The sequence below is a fragment of the Lonchura striata genome, chromosome 1 (genome assembly GCF_046129695.1).
Source record: "Lonchura striata isolate bLonStr1 chromosome 1, bLonStr1.mat, whole genome shotgun sequence".
Lineage (NCBI taxonomy): Eukaryota > Metazoa > Chordata > Aves > Passeriformes > Estrildidae > Lonchura > Lonchura striata.
In genome coordinates, this window is record NC_134603.1 from 122,051,886 (window position 1) to 122,064,956 (window position 13,071).

A 13,071-nucleotide genomic window follows, 5' to 3' on the forward strand; every position below is an offset into this window, starting at 1 on the left:
AGCTGCACATGGAAAAGATCCAGAGATGGTGCTCTCTGCCCTGGCCCTGCAGTTTGCCAATGCAGAACATCCTCAGGGCCATCACCCATGCACCCAGCAGCTCCTCCAGAGGAGGGCAGAGGCTGGGAAGCAAAGTGCTGTTTTTCTTAGATTCATTCAATTTTTAAATCTTGTGCAATTTTAAAGGTTGATATCTGTAATGGTTTGAGACAGCACCGTTTTGCTATTGATTTCAAGAGAAACTGGAGCTCTGGGTCTGGGCCCTGAGCTCCTGAATGCAGTTACAGAATCAGTTCTATGCTGGCTTCCTATTTGTTTCTTCCTTTCATTCAAGCTGAAGGCATTTTTATTCAATACTTCTTTAATGAAATTGGCCTTTGTCCAGGTTTATGGGAATGTTCTGCTATGTAAAAATTTCAAGGTAACTTGTTTCTAAAAGAGCCAATTCTGTTTATGCTGGTGAGAATCAGACTCAAACCTAAATCTATTTTGTCCAGAAGCACTCCATTTGCTTTTTCTTAATTTAAAAATGGCTTGAATCCTACAAAAATTAAATTGATTAAGCTGCTGAAGGAAGAGATTATTTCCTAATGCTTTTTACATCCAATTCCAGTGACTGAGACATTAAAGAAATGGGTAAGAGAGCAGCTTGTTTTATTTTTTCTATTTTGAACTATATTTTTTCCAGTGTAATTGAAGACTTGGCTTTAGACCACAGTATATGCATATAAAGAAATATGCATTTTAGTGCCAGTTAAATCTAAAGAAAGCACAAAGAGGTAAAAGCTAAGTGAAGGTTGTATTGAGCCATGCATGATTTATTTTGTAGCCACAAACATGCCTAAAAAATTATCATCAATCCACAAAAAGCACATATGCCCATTTGGATTTCAGCATCAAACCATTTGAGTGTAAGAAAGTTCTTCTCAGCAGTGATTGTGGACCAGTATTTGTAGAATTTTTACTTGAGGATGTACATTTCAAAATAGGGGCCCAGGAAGTACCATTCTTTCCATTGCTATAGGTTCTTACCTCTTCTCTTCCTGAAAACAACTGAAATATTTTCCTGTATACCTATTTGAAGGTACAAATGCCAAACTAGATTCTGTGATAATCCAAATAATTTCTTGAGAAGGTTGTCTCTCACCTCTTTTTCTGTGCCCCAGATTTTTGTGGTGAATAATCAAGAAGAATTGGACCGGTTAAACACTGAAAACGCATTAGCATTTAGAAGAGATCAGAGATCTTTGTATTTCAAGGATACCTTTGGATGGCTCCCAGTCCAGGTGAAAATATGACTGTGGTGTTAGAAAACCCATGAGTGTATGTTTCACTTTGAAATACCGAACATATTTCTGTACTTAAGGTGTCAGACTGAATCAGTTAAGCAAATGGGGGAAGGCTCATTTTTTAACACTGCCACAACTATATAATTCTGTGAATTTTGTTCACAGGAGTTTTAATTACTGAGGAATTAACTCAGCAGTGTTGCAGGTTTTGCTAACCTCCCTGTGAACCACTGGTGAACAAACTGGAGCAGAGTTCAGGGAATTATGGTGGTAAAAAGGGTTTTTATTTAATACAAAATAAGGCAAAACTCACCAGGGTACAGAGTTGCAGAACTAAAACCCTGCAAACCAAGTTCACTATCTCCTTATTGCTTCAAGGAGCTAAGATGAGTCCTGCTGAAATTAGCAACAGGATCCTTCTTGTGTCTACTGGACTTCGGATCAGACTCTGTATAAACCCTCTGACCAACAAATAACAAGACATAAAAACCTGCTTGTGGGACCTGTCCCCCAGAGCCCTTATCCTCTGCTTGCTATCCAGGCTGCTGCTGGTCTGGTTCAGTAACCACTGTGTGTTTGCCTGGCCAGCTCACCCCTTTGTACCCTGTGGATTACCGCTTCGAGGATGGGGGTACCTGTGGAGATGGCGTCGTGCAGGATGGGGAGGAGTGCGACGACGGCAATGCGGTTGTGACTGATGACTGTATAAGTAAGTCACAGCACAGCAGGAGGGGCTTCTTCCTCCCAGGGAAGGTGCATTAGTTCTACCACAGGGCATACTGCTTGTGTGTAGGAGAGCTTGTGTGGGTTGTGGATCAAGGGCAGGTCTGGGGAAAGGGAGGCAGGATGGCCTCAGGGTGAAAACTGAGGCTTCCATGCATGTGGATGGCACACACCAGCACAGGACAGAGATGACAACAGCACTTCTCTGCATCCTCGCTGAATCAGAGACACTGCATTTCAGGGGCCATCCAGCAGCTGGTTTACACACACACCTTTCCTGGGGGCTGCCAGCTCTCTCTAAAAGATGTAGCACACCTTTGCAGTGCAGCACGGCCCTTGGGATAGACACTGAAGCCCTTGGGATAGACACTGTTTCTTGTGACAAAATAGATCCTGAGTCCAGAAGCACCACTTTGGATTTTGTTATTCACTTACATAGGGAAGGTGTTGGCCCACTACCTTCCCTATCAGGTTTACATAACATTTAATTAATGTCTACTCCATCTTCCTTCCATTTTGCTGATTGTGGATAGCAAAGACCATGTAAGCATTTGAACAGCTGTGGTAGCCTTCACTTCCCCCTCTCAGTTACTTTTACATCTTGAATCCTTCCCTAGAGCAGAGCCCTACACAATTTCCACATAGTAGGTTTGGTGCTCTGTTGTTCCCAGCAAAGCGATGCTTCTTCACATTTCAGAGCAGTATCACCCAACACTGAAAAATGCAATTTTTTGTTTATATATCACTCAATTTTTCAGCCTGACTTTGAGAATGGGGTGTATGCAGACATGCCCTATGCAAGTTTCTCCATCCACCTGTCCATCACCACCCTTCCCCTTATGACTTAGAGCCCCAGCCAATCAATGTCAACAGTAAAGAGATTTCAAAGGGAATTCTGTCTCAACAGGTCTAGGGAGACATATAAATAAAAGCCCTGCTAAGCTTGCCTGACTGCAGAGTACTCTAGAGAGACAGCAGAATCTCTCCTGTTTCCAGACATGACTAAACAATTAAATTAGAATTTGCAATCAGCTGTGGGGAACAGGCATGTGGCAGGATAGTGTTCATTAGTCCTAGTGCCTTCAAAATTGTGCACTCTGCGTCTGAGGGCACATTGTGTTACCTGCGCTATGCTTTGGGCAAAACCTCAATGGAGGCCTTGCAATACACAGATTTCTGACACTGATGTGATCCAACATTGAGTTATTTAGAAATGATCACATTGTCATCATTCTTATTCTGTAATTGAACCAAAAGGAAAGGGCTAACTGAATGTTAAATGGATTTTGTTGTAAAAAGGCTTGTTGGTCTTAGAAGCATCAATTTCTGACAAACACATCCTTGGTGCAATTAATTACTCATTTCTATTTGTAAATAACCCACTTTAGCCTCTTATAAACTCCCTGTTCCTGAGTGTCTGCTTACACCGATAGATTCTCCCAGAAGACGTCAAAGGGATGTTAACTAAATGAATTTGTTCATGTTAGAAAGTAATTCTCAATATACTAAAGATACCAAAATCAAAGTCCAATTGCTAAAATGGCAAACAAACCCACAAATTCCTGCAGCCTACATGTCAGTCACCATGAAAAATGTGACAAATCCCACTCACGCTCAAGTCAGTAGAGTCAACAGTGGGAAAAACATGATTTTGGCAACCTTTATATATTTTATTTTTTATAGACAGGCTGCATAATTCCGTTCATATGTGGAAACTCATAGCAGACAAACATAGATATTGTGCAGAATTGGGTAAAGGTCTAGGCTGGGAATTTCAAACCAGTTAACCACCTAAGAGTACTTTTTTGAGATTGTGACTTCCCCAAATCATTTATGTTAACTCTATTTTCTATTTCCCTGAACTTGTTTTGATGATAATTATCTATGGCAATAATAAGTTTTGAATAAGTGCTATTGTAATTAGTGATTCTGTAGTAATTGTTTTTAGTATTTATCCATTCTTTCCCTTCATCACTGAAATTAGGCTTAAAAAGTACGTTCTTTGTAGTGAAGAGTACTGCTCCTCCTAAGACAATCCTTACAGAATGCCTTCCCCAAAATATCTTGCTTTATACTTAACCCTTAAAAAGCTACTTCCACTTACTTGACCTGTTTCTTTTACCTGTGAAGTGCCTGGAAGGTATTTATTTCTTTTTTTCACTAGGGTGCCGCCGTGCTTACTGTGGAGATGGTTACAAGCACGAGGGGGTTGAAGACTGTGATGGGATGGATTTTGGATATTTGACATGTAGAACATACCTTCCTGGGTATGTAAGAGGAAGTCTTCACTTTGTTTTGTTGTTTTTTTTTTTTTTTTTTGTTGTTGTTGTTGTTTTTGTTTCTTTGTTTATGGAAGGGGGTTTTGTATTTTTCCTTTCTTTTTTCTCTTTTCCAGTTTTAAAACAGAGGAATTTCACCCACTTAAACCTTATTCCAGTGGAACCACTGCAAGTAGCAGGGAAGAAAAATATAAAATTATTTTGTATATCATTAAGGGCTAAATCTCATTTCACAGTAAGAAGTACATGCCTCTTACTGTACAAAATGAATGAAGGTTGCATACACCTATGTTTGCCCATTTCTTGCCAAGGTTTCCTTATGTGGTCACATTAATGTCCAGCCATAATGTAAGATGAGTATGAAAGATGATCACACTGAAGGAAAAAAAAAAAAAAAACCATACAACATCCAAACCACAGGCTTGTACCGACCTCTTGCTGCCCTTCCCATTAATGGGTACTTTAGGGGTGTATTTTCTTCTGAATCAATCTGCCAGCTTTTCTAAGGTGCAGGAAATTAATTCACCGGCAGATGCAAAGCCATGCATCTGCGGAGCAAAGTCGTTCATTTAAAACATCTGTTTACTGTTGATTTGTCTTCTCTGCCTTTGTTTAGGCAGCTTCCTCTGGTCAGCGTTTTGCCTCCAACAGCAGCACCTCTATTAAGCTGTCAGGTATTGTTACTGGCTAACAGGAAACATTTAATTTGCAAATTAAATTACATGCAGAGCCCTCATCATTCAGGGAACAATAATGTGCTAATTGACAGGAATAATAAACCACAGGATGTCTTTGTAAATCTAGTGCTGCGCTAATCCTTCCGCTGTAATTGTTGGAGCACTTTTGGTATAAGAGATTACTAAAATCCAGACCAGTCAACCTGACAAAACTGAAATATTTTACAGAGACCTCATCTTCAGACAGCATGGAGTTGTTCTTTACTGTGAAAACTATTCCCTTCTAAGAGTCTGAAATTTGGTGCCCAACATAGCACCATAAAAGCTTCAGGAAAACTTTATAAATTTCACTTTGCTTGTATATTCAAGTTGTGAAGAGCAACTGCGATATTTTATTTTTGTGTGGAGTCTGCAAATTATCTGCCAAACTAAAGAAAAAGCTGTGACTCATGAGAAAGTGGGCTGAGTATGTATGACACTCCCATGGGAGTTTTACCCCGAAATAACCTTTCCTCCAAGAGCTCTGCTGCACCTGATTTTCCCATTTTTCACTCTTTCCAGCCCACAGATCCCTCCTCCTGTTTCACACACCTTCTCTTCAGATTTTGTGTTAGTCTGAGAACGCGGGTTATCCTAGGATGTAGTTTTAAAGCTGCTTAGTCTATAGCTTGATGTTGTGGATGGGTTATTCACTTAGACATTCCAGCAATAAAAACTCATTTAAATTCTTATTAAATTCAGGTCTTCCGTAGGTAGAGTCACTGCTCAGTTTAAGTCAGTAGAAAGACAAAATCTCTGTTGTTTCTTATTTTGCAAGGATTCTTCAATTACTCTTTTAAAAATTATTTCTAATATGGGAAATTATTATTTCAAGTACATGAAAAAGAAGTTAAAGGACAGGCACAGTCATGCCTGCTGAAACTATTGGGAGTAACTGGAAACACACTTAACTCAGAGCCTCAGATATTTTGTTCCACAGCTCCTGTGGGTGAGCACCAGGGCCTTTTGCATCCACCCCCATGTAATGCTCTAGTCCTGATGCCAACAGGGATTTTATTTTTTTCATTGACATTACTGGGAGTTAAGTCCTCACTCACAGTTTCTCCTGGACGCCTGTTTTGCTGACAGAGGAGAACACAGTCAAGCACTGATGAAAATTGCCCTCCTATTTTGTTTCCCATATGTTGCTGCATATGCATATTCTGGGGTTCTTCACTCCTACGGAGAGTTACATCCAGGAACCGTGTAAGTGAACCATACCATGCTTTGGAACTGACATATTCTCTTTTGTTCTAGGTCTTACGGAAAATTGCGCTGCACTTCTTACTGCTACATTGACTCCACACAGTGTCGGTACTTCACATGAGGGGAGCAGAGGTGGGTAGCATCCCACAGGTAGCGGGTGCTAGGTGCTACACTATCACCTATCCAAGAAGGACTGGGACAAAAAAAACCCCACCCACCTCTGGGAAAACAAAGACACATCATGCTGCTGATGGCCATTCTGATATTTTTTTTTAATATAAATTTGTCAGATAGGGAAAAATAGGACCACTGCATCCTGTCTTAATAGAGAAATAAATGTCAAACAGTGTGTGCCAGTGAAACTTCTATGAGACTGCAGATGGCAACTTGCTCTCCATCACAAAAGCAACATTAAACTGCTGGAAGCTGAGTTTCATTAACCAGGAATGTCATATAACAATTACCTCGACTTAGCACTGTTAAACCCAAATATAATCTCTTCAGGGGTTTTGTCTTTAACTCTTCTCTGCATAAACACAAAGCATATCTTGGATGCAGTGTTTTGAGGGACTTTCTCTTTTATTACAATGTGAACTTAGCAAGTGTTGTATCCTCAAGAAATTACTTCAGCAACTGTAAGGTTACCAATGCTCCTTCATTGGTCAAAGGAGTTAAAGTTCTTTCAGAATCAGCAAATCAGTCAAATAAGCTGGTTAACATCACCTTCAGGCGAAGGCGTTGTCTTGTGTGTGTCTGTGCACTACAAGCAGGCACAAGAGACCAGCAAAACACACCACAAAAGGACAAACTGGACAAATAAACTGTGAAATAGCCAAGAAGTTCTCTCCCAGGAGAAAATCAGACAAGGAGGGAAGATAAAGAAAGAACATATTTCTGTATTTTTCTCCTCTGTGCTGAGCTGGCTGGGCTCTGCCTGACCCCAAGAGGCTGGGACAGTATCAGTTCCCTGCCTGAAACCACAGCCATGTACACATTATTTTCTCTCTGGTGTCTACACCGGAAGGTCTTTGCATTTGCAACCCCTTGTCCAGCCAGCCATCATCACTCAATTCCCAGTTATGCCCTGTGCTCCCTCCCCTTCTGCCACTGGCTGTTTCCACCACCGTGTGCCCAGTGTGTGTGCTCACTTTTGTATCGCCGTAAATCAGACCGCGGAGCAGCGCGTTCGTGGATGGTCGCTCATGCAGTGCAATGTACACGTGGGTTTTTGGTTTTTGGGAAGGTCTCTCAACTGTATCAGCTCTGACTGGAGTCAAGGTAATGATACACTTATTTATTAGCAACTAGTAAAGAGCAAATTTCACACGGAAAGCAAATTAAATGTTACATGAAAAAGAGTCTATAACAGAAAAAGAAGCCAAGATGTGCAAAATTCAGCTCTAAAAGCCTTAAAACTAGGCATTATTTTCATACAAGCCACTCTTTCCTGCGTTGTGGTAAATGTTGTACAGGACTGTGTGAAATATGTGAATTATCTGTGCCAGTGACATCACTGCAACAGCTGTATGGACACTGGCACTTCTGTAGAGGTTAAATAAAGGTCGATGTTGTGTTATAATGGTAATTCATTAAAGCAATCAAGAAACATATGCAACTTTTATCACTCACCTAGAAGACATTAACTATACATGTACAAAGTGATACTGGAAATCGCCAATTAGCAATGAAAATTTGTGTACTCTTCATGACTATCATTTACCTGGGCTATTTATGTTGCTATGAAGCCAAGCCACCAGTATTTGTAGCCCAGTTAAACAGTTTAAATTTTTTTTTTTCCTTAACTGAGGTCTTAATAAAAGGTCCAGGAACCACTGGGACAAGAAAATTGCCATAAACTCTGGAAATTTGGGCACTAGTACAGCTGCTTTTTAATTTCCTGTGCTAGTGCAAGCAGCAGGTTCCAGTGGCATCACACCGTGAGGAGCCGGTTTTGGTTGCTGGGATGCTCTTGAGGACAAACACACTCTCAGCAGCACATCCTGCCGGCCATCCCTCCAGCTGAACCTCTGGCAGAATCTGCTGGAGTTACCATCCTGGGGTGGAGACACTCCATCTGAACTTCTCACCTTCTCCAAGGAGTTAATCTCAACTCCCCAGAAGGCTGGAGTCTCTGTGAAGTTGGCAATTCTGGTGGCTTTTCAGTTGGATTGTTGTTCATTAAAAGCTCCTACCTCCAAAGGACATTGAAATAGCAAAGCTAAGTGCATGGATCATAGAATATGTAAACAGGAGATGTGATCACCCAGGTAAAACTGGGTTTTACTGCTGCTCATGTTCAGAAAGGGGCCTATCAGCCTGGTTAGTCTGGGAACACTTGCACAGCATGGATTTTAAGTGGACAAAGCAATGTAAAATATAAGAAAACAAACAAAAAAATTTCATACTACCATTACAGTCTTACTCCCCTCAGAAGATAAAGCATGAGAAAGACACCTGGGAGGATGTAAAGTATATATGATTAAAAATGCTGCAAACAAAATCCTTTGCCCTCACTACTGGCATACCTGATTTATCATCAGTTGGGTATTCTTCAGCTGCGTTATGCCTGGTCTGCTGCAAATTGTCTTCTCTCCTTCTCTGAGCTTGGGAACTTAAAACTTTGTGCCAAGACTGGTGCAAAAATTAATTGGAATATTTCAGTTCACTGGACTTTTGTATAAAGCATACCCTTGTGGGAGAGTTTTCTAATGATTAGTACGCAACTCTAGGCAAGTACAAAGCATTATGCCATGCACTGTATTGATGTATACAAAAAATCTGGCTTGCACTTAATATATGATTAAATATATATTATTGCCTATTGCGTATATTAGCAGCTCATGCCAATAAATCATGCTACCTTAGTTCCCCTACGTCCTTACTTTCACTTCTTTAGTTTTGGGTTTAACAGCATGGTTTTTAAATATAATTACCTAGTTTAAGATGCTGGGGAGGGAAAAACACCTCTTTTCCCATGCCTGCTGCCTCTCCCTGCCTGCCGTGGGATCCAGTTCTGTGTGGGCACAGTGATGTGCGTGCAGCCTGGGAGTGTGACTGTGCATCCCTGGTCCTGGGCTTGCCCCTGCCTCATCCCCAGACTGACCCCTGCAACACACCATAGGCAAAGCAGCTTCACTTCCATAGATTCTGATTGGAATTTGCAATGTACTTTTTTTTAATAAGGGTTAGAGGGTTATCTCCTCCTGCTACCTGAAAAAGTATTTACTGGCTGCTTTGTAACTTTCTATCAGAGACTGAGCTGATGGCTGTGAAATAAAAATCAACAGCCTCGGGTGCTGATGGACAATGGGAATGGTGATTTTGACACCTGGGATTTGGACACTCCTGGAAACTGGCACCCAGGCCAGAAGAGAGTCCTGCCTTGCAGTAGCAACCTGGGAGTCTATTGTCCCAAGGCTTCCTTGTATAACAGGGAGTTCCAGGGAAGGGCATCCATGCATCTCCCCGGGGGAAAAGGAAGTGTATTGACAGACAGAGAATAAGTGAGTCTATTTTCCACCTGTTCTTTCTAAAAACTCAGCTTCTGTGACACTTACCTCTCTGGCACCCAAATGCCTACATAGTTTCTCCCTTCCCTTCAAATTGTCCAAAATTGTAGCTGTCAAGGCTGTCTTTGCCCATAAATCTGACTGTGCACCTCATCCCCTTCTTTCTTCTTATTTCCTCTAAAGATACCAAAGTTCATATCCTTTGTAGCTTCCTGAAAACTCTGCAATGCCTTTGCTGCTCTGCTGGGTTTCATCAGCTTCTCTTCCAGTCTCTCACATCATCCCTTTTCTAACATCTTCTGTTTCTGGCAGCCCTGTCATATGTCACAGCAAAGCCCCTTGGTCATGGTCCCTACCTTCTAAAAACTGTAGGATGCATTTCCCACTTCAGCCCCATACATTCGTAGGAGAGAGGGGATTGGTGATTATCATTAAACTGTGGGTCTCCTAGAACTGTCCTTGAGCACCAGCTGTTTATGAGGAACAACAGTAATAAGTCCCCAGTTAGCTGCATTTGGGGACAATTCAATACACTTGGCTGCCACATACTATCAGGAGATGTATTTTAAAAAGATGACCAAAATAAACCCAAGAGAAGGAAATCAGTGCTGTGCTGTACTTCTTTGCTGTATTTATGTCTACTACACATAATCCTGCAAGGAGATGTTTAGAGAGCTGCTGGAAAAATGACATTTTAATTCACAAAGGGTGAGACAATGAGAGCACTTTCTAAAAGGCTTTCAAGTTTTTTCTCTGATAGCTTTTGCCTAAGGAGATGGATGTGGCAAAGCAAGGGCCCCTTCCCTGGAAACCATGCCCTTGCAAGGAAAGCACACAATAAAGGTCTATTGAACTCTGCTACAGGCAGCATAAGGTACTGGCAAAAGGACAGACAATTGGTGAATGTAAAACTTAGATCAGGAATTTGGATCAGAGTAATTGATGTTTATTAATCTGCTAAAAGACCATACAACTTGTAGACCATTAGAGCATTGTCAGGCCTTAACCAAAGAGAGAAAATTAACAAAGCCTAAGCACCTAAGCAAATAAGCCATTTGTGTCTTTAATGAACATAGTGAAAAACCCCCACAATATTAATATGTCCAGTTACATGGCCAGCAATGTGCTCTATGCAGAAAGCTGGTGTCACTCCAGGGCCAAAGAGGCCAGAGCAAAGCCTGGGCACATGCTTTCATTGCATCAGTAATTACTGGGGCATTAAGGAGGATGGCCCTGAACCAGCCTAGCCAGGGAAGGCTGTATTTGAAAGGACGGCCAGGCCAAATTATATTAAAGGAGTGTACTCCTGATGGAAATTATATTAGTGGCTACTTCCCTCCCTCCTTCCCTGACAAAATCTTGGCACTTAAAAGGCACTGAGTTATGTCCTGGCCTTTTACAGCGCTTAATTCACTCTGACAGTTTCCCCAAGCATGTGAGGGAGGGTCCAGTTTGGATGCGTAACCTTCTCCAGTGACAGGGAAAAGGGTTTAAACAGACATATTTTGCTGCAGCCTTCCCACACATTACTAAGTAAGTGGCCCTCCTGCATGGAGTGCGGCTCAGGATTTTCTTTGGAAAGGAGTGGGAAGGAGAATGGTGAAGCTGAGCCCCTCAAAGCCACTGATAGCAAAGCCAAGGGATGCAGCAGGGCATTGAATGGAGCAGGAGCCACTCTGGCAATGTGGCTGGGGTGGGAAGGAGCCTCATGCTGCCACATGTGCACCAGGGCAGCTCATGTTCTTCAGGAAAAGCCCCAGGGCTAATGCTGCTGGGAGTATGTCCTGCAGGACACAGGGAAGGACAAAGCACTCCTTGAGCTGTTCTGCAGGTGCAGCTGGGAGCCTGCCTGCCTGGTCTGTGATAACATAAACACAGAGGTTCGGAATCTAAGTTAATGGCACAATAAATCAGCCAGGAGGAAGAGGAGGTAACATTAACCTACTCACACAGCAGCATGTTTAGTATATTTAGCATCTTGGCAACTGAACACCCTCTCTTAGCTGGTCTAAAGTGTCACCATTCATGAGGGAATAAACTGACATCAGCACTAAAGCCCAAGATAAGGTGTCTTTGACCCTTGTGCCAGGTGTGGAGGAAGCTTTCAGCTTTCAAGATTTCATCTTGAAGAGCAGTCAGAGCCCTGACAGGGTCTGTAGCATCCTCTGTAGGGTAAACAGGGGAGTGGGTGTTGATGGTTATTCACTGTCACCCTCCTGGGAGGAAGAGACACCCAGTGGAATTTCCCACTGAGCCACCTCAGAGTGCTGACTTACCGTGGAAATGCAGGCATGTAACACTTAACTTCCCTTTGCCCTCCTAACCAGAACATCCCCAATTTGGTAAAGCAAGGAGACAACCACTTGAGAAACTCATCTGTTTCCCAAACCCTTTGTGGGATCCCAGAAACTCTTTAGTGACTTATTTTGTTTGGAAGGGAAGAGCTACCATTGCTCCCTGCCTTGCTCATTTCAATTAGCCCCATGAAACTCATCATTGGGAGAGGCTGTGCTGAGCCAGTCAGACATTTGGGGCAGGTTATGTTTGGTGCTTCCCATGCCTTCCTCTCAGAGGTTATTTGATGGACAACTGGGGATATAGAGGAGCCTGGCAACCCTGATGCTTCACAGCAATGTAAATTTCTTTTCCACGTTTCCGCTGGGTTTGACATTTTACCCGCCTGGCACTACTACTGCTCTGAGGACAGGATGTGCCAAGAAAGAGAACGTTGAGGACTGCTCAGGTTTTGAGTTGTTAGCAGTTTTAAAGGGTAGCATGGCTGATGAGAGGTGAGAAACAGGATAATTCAGGCAACTGAACTGTACAGAGCTGGCTGGTTGAAATGTGTATATTATGGGCAAAGATCTACAGGGGGTTGTGAAATACAATGAAATGCTGGGTTTGAACTGTGATGATGCCCCAATACATTCAGATAAACAATCATAAACCATGTGGTGGCCGTAGTGACAAGTTACTGTTTTGTGTCATTTGAGCAGAGGTTGGTTGTCAAACCAACCCCAGCAGCATGGACCAGTGGGAAAAGCTGGCAATCTCACTGGTCTTGGTGGGTGCAGTGAAGGGCACAGAGGCTCACTCTGTGCCAGGACTTTTTGAGCAAGACAGTATCTGGTGTGAAAGGCTGCAGGATTACAGCTTCTAAATAAAGCTGTACCTGTTGCTGCCTGAGGGCAGCAAACTCTGCCTTATGCTGCCTGAGACTGAGCTGTTATGCTAACATAAGATGTCAAATATTTGTCCTCTGCTCCACACTGTCACACTATTTGATGAGCAATTATGTCCTGTAAGTTTGTCAGGGAGTAACCACCTGGCAGGCGTAATTAAACTGCCT

At 42.3% G+C, this 13,071-nt stretch overlaps 1 protein-coding gene across 1 annotated transcript in view; it reads left to right on the forward strand.

Annotated features, from left to right (window-relative positions):
* COLQ (collagen like tail subunit of asymmetric acetylcholinesterase) overlaps positions 1 to 6,993 on the forward strand; it is a 39,252-nt gene extending 32,259 nt beyond the window's left edge. The window contains exons 14-17 of the mRNA XM_021538058.3: positions 1,167 to 1,286; positions 1,878 to 1,998; positions 4,177 to 4,279; positions 6,265 to 6,993. Of these exons, the coding sequence (XP_021393733.1) occupies positions 1,167 to 1,286; positions 1,878 to 1,998; positions 4,177 to 4,279; positions 6,265 to 6,334 (414 nt within the window). The 3' untranslated portion in view covers positions 6,335 to 6,993. The remainder of the gene's footprint in view (positions 1 to 1,166; positions 1,287 to 1,877; positions 1,999 to 4,176; positions 4,280 to 6,264) is intronic.
* Positions 6,994 to 13,071: the final 6,078 nt, after the last annotated feature.